The sequence below is a fragment of the Olea europaea genome, chromosome 2 (genome assembly GCF_002742605.1).
Source record: "Olea europaea var. sylvestris chromosome 2, O_europaea_v1, whole genome shotgun sequence".
NCBI lineage: Eukaryota > Viridiplantae > Streptophyta > Magnoliopsida > Lamiales > Oleaceae > Olea > Olea europaea.
This window is the reverse complement of record NC_036238.1, coordinates 15,513,722-15,522,156: the sequence shown is the minus strand read 5'-3', so window position 1 is coordinate 15,522,156 and position 8,435 is coordinate 15,513,722. Positions and strand designations below refer to the sequence as shown.

At 38.1% G+C, this 8,435-nt stretch overlaps 1 protein-coding gene and 1 long non-coding RNA gene across 2 annotated transcripts; one reads left to right on the top strand and one right to left on the bottom strand.

The window, feature by feature from the left end:
• Positions 1-423: 423 nt before the first annotated feature.
• On the bottom strand, positions 424-1,988 carry LOC111412174. Its single transcript, XR_002705983.1, has 2 exons — positions 1,444-1,988; positions 424-772 (listed from the first exon to the last, which is right to left on the bottom strand). It is a non-coding gene; the product is annotated as an uncharacterized LOC111412174 (long non-coding RNA).
• Positions 1,989-5,528: 3,540 nt separating this feature from the next.
• Positions 5,529-6,785, top strand: LOC111373033. Its single transcript, XM_022995488.1, has one exon. The coding sequence runs from the start codon at positions 5,529-5,531 to the stop codon at positions 6,783-6,785; it is 1,257 nt and encodes a 418-aa protein (XP_022851256.1).
• The last annotated feature ends 1,650 nt before the right edge of the window (positions 6,786-8,435 follow it).

Genomic DNA, 8,435 nt, shown 5'->3' with positions numbered 1-8,435 from the left:
TTCAAAATTCTTATTGAAATCTAAATGCTTTAATCCTTTCTTTAAGAAAATGTCGGGGATTTGAAAGAGCTGTGCAATTAAGAACTCTACATGATATGCATTTCGTTGGATAGAAAAATGTGAGATAGACTGCTAAGGTGTCGCCGAGAGATGCATAGAATAATTTAGGCAGATCAAAAAAATTCCTTGCACATATTTTATAAGTAACCAAGTTTTCAACTTTTCATGCTAAGAAGAAATGAGGGTGTGTATTGGCAATGTCCTTTCCTGTAGATAAAAATCGACATTTCTATTCTTGCTTAAAAATTGAGTTCCATATGTGTATTCTAATCCATCTTAATGCCGAGTTATTGCTGACAGTGCTTGCTGGAGTTATTGCATTTTTCTCGTGATACCATACATATAAAAATAATACCCAAAAAATAATGCAACACAAACATTTTACTCATGATACCATACATATAAAAAAGAGTGCCTTCATGGCATTCTTCAAAAATGAAAATTGTTGGGTTCTTTGATTTTTTTTGTCGTCTCTCGGTATTACAAACCCAAACACAAAACTATTCTGGGTGCGAGAATAAATATAACTAATAATCATGCTGGCCCCTTTTCTTCTCCATTATCGTTTGAGGGCTCTTTTCCTTTGTGGAATGTCACGTTCAATGAAATCTCGACGTTTCGTTTTTCAGCCATTTGAGCTAGATGTTCGAACATGCTTGGCAATTTATGTTTCAACAACTGTGACAAACACCATAATTCCTCCCTCTCATCCCTATGTGGCAAACAATATTTAGAGGATTTCATTACAAACTAAAATGAAATAGAGATCCCGAAAAAATAGCTCGATTAAAACTTAAGCAACATTCTATACTACCATAGGAATCCAACAAATAAATTCTACCATCCAACGTAGAATTCAAAGAACATTCCAGCAACAGAGCATCAAAATCATCAAAATTGATTATGAAAATCATTCTAGCAATGAACATTCCAGCAACGACTTCTAAAATTCGATAGGACCAATTCCATCAAAATCATCAAAATTCAAAGAACATTCCAATGTAGAATTCAAAGAACATTCCAGCAACGACTTCTACTTGCACTTACAGGTATAACCGAAAATCATCAAAATTGAAATGGAATACTATCATCACCAGAAAAACAGATCATACGAATCACAATTTAAATGTGCTCTCATTTCACTTTCTCTAGCCAAATACAGTGATTTAATACTTCTAAACAAATAGATTATGAAAATAATTTATCATCTAAACTCGATAAGACCAATTTCTACAAGCTATAAATGCCTCTATTTTTCTGTACATATCAAAATAATGAAAGTTTAAATCGGAACAAAAAAATCCATCGCATACCATGCCATAAGCTGCAGATCAACAGGTTTTCAAGAACACGAAGATTATATAAAAAGCCAAAAAAACATACCTTCCCAAGAAATGTGCAGAGGATCTGAAACAAATAATAAACTTTACTCGCAAAATGGGTCGGAGATAATGTCTGAAGATGTTGGCCTCTCAGTGGAACCATTGAACGACGCCGACCGGAGATAGTCACGACTACGATGGCAAAATGGGTAGGAAGTTAGGGTTTATGCAAGAGTAATAGTTATATAGCTGAAAACCTTGTACTTATTCACGGTTCAATTGGGCGAAATTTGCTGGAGATGAAAACCAAGTTGACGGCGTAATCTTGATGGGTGTGTTTCTCTCCAATCGGCAGGACCATTTAGTGGGAAATTGGTTTTGGTGAAACGTGGGGAGAAATGGGGCAGCTCGTATTGTCTTGGGTTATCTGACATTTGGTTAAAACATTTTTTTTCTTCCATGCCAGCTCAGCGGAAAATTTCTGCCCTAGCTGGATTGGTTCTGCAATTAGAATTGTCGACAGGGATTTGCTTCAGTCCATGAAGTTTTGAGGTAGCCCAAAATAACACCTTATTACGCCATTGTGTACAAATGTTTTTGTTCAAAAATCAAAATATGATTTTGGATGGAATCTCAAGGGTTTGTGAGTGGAAATATTTTGAGGATTCAAGGATAAATGCATTTCTAATGTCAAAATCAATCATGCTACATGTACACTTTATTTGACATCAAATTTGACATTGTGACATGTATTGCAGCATGAGTGGTCAGTTTTAAAATAACACATACTTTCCCGCCCATTCATTTTTGAATTTTCAAGTGATGTCAAACTCCATGTACAACATGGAGTGTACAAAGAGCATTATTCATGTCCAAATACCTAAGAAAAATATTTTGTTCAAATCATAAGGATAGAAATCTTATTTTGGATGGAATATTATGGGTTTTATTTACTGTGATACTAGAAGGAGAAATTGGATTTTATTTACTGTGTTTTGAGTTTTTCATGGAAAATATCAAAAATTTATTTTGAATTTTATGTCTTTGTTTTCATAAATACTAAATCAAATTTCCCCTTGCCGTTTAGTACTACTTAGGCCCTGTCTGGCTATGATTTTAAGCTGAATTTGGACCATTGCTGATCAAAAATTGCACTGTTGGACAATTTTTTAATGGAAATATTCTGACATCTTTGCAGTACAACAACAGGCCATTTACTCTCATTTTTCCAATATTACCCCCGTCATTACACACTCTCAACTGCCAAGATTCTCTCCCCCTTTTCCTTGCACCGGCACCTCACATTTCGCATATTTCTTTCCCTACAAACACCCGACGACGAACTTCCAGATCTAGTCGTAAATATTTTTTTCCTTCAATTAGCGCTCTGGCAGCACAAAGAAGGAATTTTTTCCCTGTCAAATCCTATTGTCTGAGAGTTTTTTCCCCGTCAAATACGGACTCGTGTTAGGCGGTAGACGACGACGAACCTGCTTGCCGGAATACAACTTGTGAGCTCACAACATGGACCCATATGTCCCCTCAGTAAGTGTTTTCAGTTCCAAATTTTTTGTTGCACCTACAGAACACACAATTTTGAACTGAACCCAACTTATTTAACGAACTCGTCTTCGCCGTTTCTTGTCGCAGACGGGTGGAAACTTAAATTCGTCCACCTCGAACCCTTTTCCCAGCATGACCCAACCAGTACCACCAACGCGCAAGCACGCCCAATGGAATCCACATGAGAACCGGATTTTCATTGCCGCGTGCGAGACGGTGATAGCCGACGGTCACCGTAACGGAAAGTGCTTCACGAAACACGGATGGGACCAACTCATCCATTTGTTCAATTCGAACTCCGGTCACTGTTGGACGAAGCAGCAACTGAAGAATCATTGGGATGGTCTTCGAACGAAACACAAACGTCTGATGGAGCTTATTCACAATACTGGAGTGGAGTACATCTCCAAAACGGGATATATTGCTGCTTCCGACGACTGGTGGGAGAGAAAGATGAAGGTACACTGCTTAATATGGTCATTTTTTGCATTTTACAAATTGAATTGCTTTCAAACTGGGAAACTCGTGCAATGTCCTGCTATTGATTTTCTATTCACTATGGACCCTCCCGAGTCAGCATCTTCATAGTTCTCAGGATGCTGATATTCATTCTTTTTGCATAGACTTGCCAAGGGATTTTCTTAAATTTTTAGGTTCAATGATTGGAATTTAATCATGAAAATAGTGCGAAAAAAGTAAAACTGTTAGATCTTGAAGAAGGAGACATGCTATGCTATCCTTATGCGTGTTTGGCCCTCGTAAATATTGTCGTCTGTGTTCAATATATATCAGTAACCCAGATCCAAGACTTTGGAGTAATTAGGTGAGTTTCACTAGAAGTGTTGTGTAATTAGGCTGTGTTTACAGTTAGAAATCCTAAATATATTGGGCCCATACGGGATAAATAGCACATTCAAGAGGGAAAAAAAGAGAATCGATCGCCTCATAAGGTCAGGAAAACAGCCAGTTTTATTCTTAAGATTCCGGCTGTATACACATGGGATGACGTTTCTTTATTATAAATCACCAACTTCTTGGGAAATCCGTCTAGAAGCTTAAATGACCATCTCATCTAAAAACATGAAAAACTATTGATTTGTCTCCTCAGACTTGTAATTTCAATTTCAAGTGACTATTGAATGGCTTTGAGGCATGGGGCTCTGTTTCTTCCAACACTCAAGGTAACTTACTAACTATTACTTTCGATATGCACAACACAATTTATTTTTCAAATTTTGACTACACAAGTTTCTATACTATGTTGAAACCATTGCTGTTTTGAAGCATTCTGATGTTCAACTTCTTCTGCATGTGTAACAGGAAAATAAGGACTACAAAGAATTTAAAGGCAAAGACTGCAGGGAGGTGTACAGCTTCAAGGTGCTATTCGAGGATACATATGACAACGATAAGTATGCAGTCACACCCTCAACAATGTGCAGGACAGGCTTCTCCATGTTCGAAGATAGTGGACTCGAGGACCTACGCGACAATCAACCGCTTGACGAGGAAGGCACCGGGTCAAGTGATGAGAGCGAGAAAACAGAATTGGCTGGATCTAGTGCGGACATGTCGAGGCCGCAAAGTGGGGATAAACATAGGTCTGGCGGCAATAGCAAAAAAGGTAAGAGAGCAAAAATGTCCGCCTCGGATGTATCGGATGCCGTTAATCGTGCTTCAACTGCTAGTGAAAAGGTAGCAGCTACAATCAACAATTTGCTGGGTCCTACTGTTCCAGACGCGCAGACGCTCATGAACGAGATGTTGTCGACTGGCCGACTGCACAAGAAAACTGATATGTACTTCTGGACGTTGAGCTTCCTGTCACTGAGGCGAATAGGGAGATACTTGCAATGCAGGAAGACGCGAACGACAAACTGGACTGGGTCGAGTGGAGTTGGCTGGAGCACAGAAAGGCTCATCCGAAGTGAAATCTGCGGCACGGAAAATTTTCCCCTTACAGCAGTTTTATGTAGACATTTTTAATTGTGTGTTGTTTTTTCATTTTCATTTTGGCATGTCTATGTGAACAAAAATGGGACTTTACTACTAAGTGATCTCACGAATCCACAACTGCAATGAAATATTTCATGTCACTTTCAAAAGATTATGTACCTGTTGCCATTGCATGCCAATTACTATACGTGCCTGAACATTAACTCATTCCAAGGGTCCTATTCAAATAATGACCCACAGTTAGTACACTAACCATCAATTGAGTCAAGAATCTTTTTTTTTTTCAATGAGCTTTTCTTCCTGCCAATGTCCATTTTAATTTGTACTAATGACAGTAATCTGTGGAGCAACGTCTATTAAAGAGAAAGTGCAACCAATCCCTTCCATTCTCACAAAAACTTGAACTTCCAAGGAACGTAGCTTGGGGTTTTTTTTTTCAGTGCTTCTTTTGCAATTACTAAGGGCCCGTTTGGTAGGGATTTTGAGAATTGATTTTTTGACCGTTAGAAGAAAAGTGGGGTCCACATGTGAGAGAAGAAGTCAAAATTTACGACTTGAATAGTAAAATAACGGTCAAAAAATCAATTTTTTGGGGAAAAATCCCTATCAAACGGGGCCTAAGTGAAAATGGCGAATTTCAATTTCAACTGTGTGCTTCTGCCGTCCTCTGAATGTGAAGATGAGATCGGGGAGGAGGAACTTCTGCAAGAGCTCAAAGAGGACATCATTGAGTGGTTTCGCTACTGCAGAATGTCCTCTATAGATGTGGCAACTTACTATTGCGAACAGAGACGTCGAATTCCCTTCGCGAGGAACGGACACATGTTTATGCTAGACGCCATGCAATGTAATCTCGAACAGTGTTATGCAGAATTCAGGATGTATCCTGCCATGCTGCGTACGTTCACTCATATACTCCGTGACGAATATGGACTGCATAGTGGCCAGCAAGTTGATGTGTATAAACAAGTTGGAATGTTTTTATGCATATTAGCCCATGGAAAGGGCTACATACAGGTTCGAACTTTGTTCAATCATTCTTTGCAAACTATTGGGCACTATTTCAAAATTGTGCTTGATGCCGCATGCGAATTTGCTATACGCCTCATTAGACCTGATCCAAACTATAATCACGGTGCGGAGCATCATGTACCAAATTTGAACCAGCATCCGCTATTCGAGAATTGCATAGGTGCAATTGACGGAACGCACGTGCAAGCTATCTTGCCGCGGGACGAACGAGTAAATTTCGTCGGACGCAAGGGCATTCCAACACAAAACGTTCTGGCAGCATGTGATTTTAATTTATGTTTCATATTTGTGCATGCAGGGTGGACGGGAACAACGCATGATTCACGCATGTTAGCTCGGTCTATACATAGTCTTGAAATTGATTTTCCCCATCCTGCCCCGGGAAAATTTTATCTTGTCGACTCAGGATTCGCCCATAGACCTGGGTACATGGCTCCATACAAGGGTTCTGATATACTGTATCATTTTCAACAGTTCTACGACGATGAGACGGGTCGTAGACGAAACTTTCGCAACGCACGTGAGAGATTTAATTTCAGGCATTCGTCGTGCAGAAACGTTATCGAGCGTGCCTTTGGTGTGTGGAAAGTTCGGTGGAAAATACTCGATCGTATGCCTAGTTATAATTTCAAAATTCAAACTGCTGTTGTCCTAGCCACGATGGGTATACACAACTTCCTTCGACGGGCAGGAGTTGTCGACGAAGCGTTCACAAGGGTGGAGACAGATTCAGACGCGGCAGAGGTAGAACTTCCAGATGAACAGGAGCAAGCCGCTGCTGAATTGAATGCTCCAGAAACACAACGAAATGAATGTGATCGTTTCCGCGACTTTTTGGCTCAAAGTCAGTGAATGTGTATTCATATGTGGTTGAAAAGTAGTTTTGAAAAATAAAATGGTTAAAAAAGTGGTTTGGAAAAATGTGAAAAATAAATTTATAACTCCTTTTTTTCTTCTTCGTCGTCCGAATTCATGCCTCCCTTTCTTACTGTTACTTTTTCCTCTCGATCAATTAATTTTTTAAATAATATAATAAAAATTTTGACGACATTTAGAAAATTTCCTAATAAATTAAAATTTTTTTTTATCTAGAAACATCATTAAAAAAATTAAGAATTTCGATAACAAGCTAACTTTAAAAATTTATCGACGATTGTACGATAGTCAAATACATAGATCTTTTATATTCTCTCAAAGTTCATTTCGAGATCTATATTATAGACATATCGAATGATCTAAATTTTTTTTCCTCCTTATTTATATATTTTTTTAAGTATGAGATCAATTTTTTCCTTTTTTTCTTAAGGGTATTGCACAAATTTTTTTACACGATTTAAATCGTAAAAATATTGCACAAAAATTAGTAAATGGGGAGGGAAAGAGAGCAATCCTGTTGTGCATTATCGATTTGTTTCATTTTGCTTTTGGTCAAATTATGGTTTTTTTTTTTTTGGCTTTTAGTCAAATTTTGTGGGGCCCATGCACCACATTGTTGTGGTTGGGAATTGAGTGGATGTCATAATGACTGCAAAATTCTCGGTCAATTTACATGACAAAATGAGGAAAGATAAATAATGAACTTCAAGACAAAATGGTAACTTTGACAAATTTTTACAAGGCCATGCACGTTGTTGCCTGACAGTGAGCCATTGTGATGTGACTGGAAAATCAATTCTTGTGGAGTAATAATATCTACCAGATGGGTCTTTAGTAAGAGTAGGGCCCAAACAGAGCATTAAAACATTTGGATTTGCAAAATTTTCTTTTTTCTTTATTTTTGGGAAAAATTGTCCAAACACCTTAACTTTGAATTAAAAAAATAAGGTATCGATAAATTTGATCAAAAATCAAATATATCCCCACAAAAAACCCCACCCCATACTTCACACCAACCACTAAACCAAACCTGCCCTCTCTCTATCAAACCTTAAACCTCTGTTATTTCACTAACTGCACCATTATCACTGGAGGGAGAGAATTCTGATGGACCTCCCAATCTGCTTCAACGCATTTTCAGTCTGTTGAGTAGTGTCCACCCAGGATCTGATCTCATACGTCTTCAGGCAAGCTGTATTTCCCATTTTATTTATTTTGTGTGTGTAAATTTTGCTCGTGTTCGTGTTAGTCCTTCGATTATTAGACCTCCTATGCATTGTACTTGTGTATACTAAACGAAGATGCTGAAATGGATGAGTAGGCAACTGTAATTGGAACTCAGAAGTATTTATGTACTTGGATAATATTAAATTTATGGAGTGATATTATATATGATTTTTATTGTCTAAAAATGCAGCTGCCACCGATCTTCAACCTTCCAAAATCATAGCTTCAATGCTATGGAGAATCAGTGTACTGCATTAAAACAGTTATGTTAAGTAAGTGCAACAATGGAGAAACCCCTCTTGACAGATTCATATCTGTTATTGCTTGGTCCAGATCCACTTTACGTCCTTTGATGTTTGGCTTGACTCCTTACAATCCTATTCTTGGAGAGACTCATCA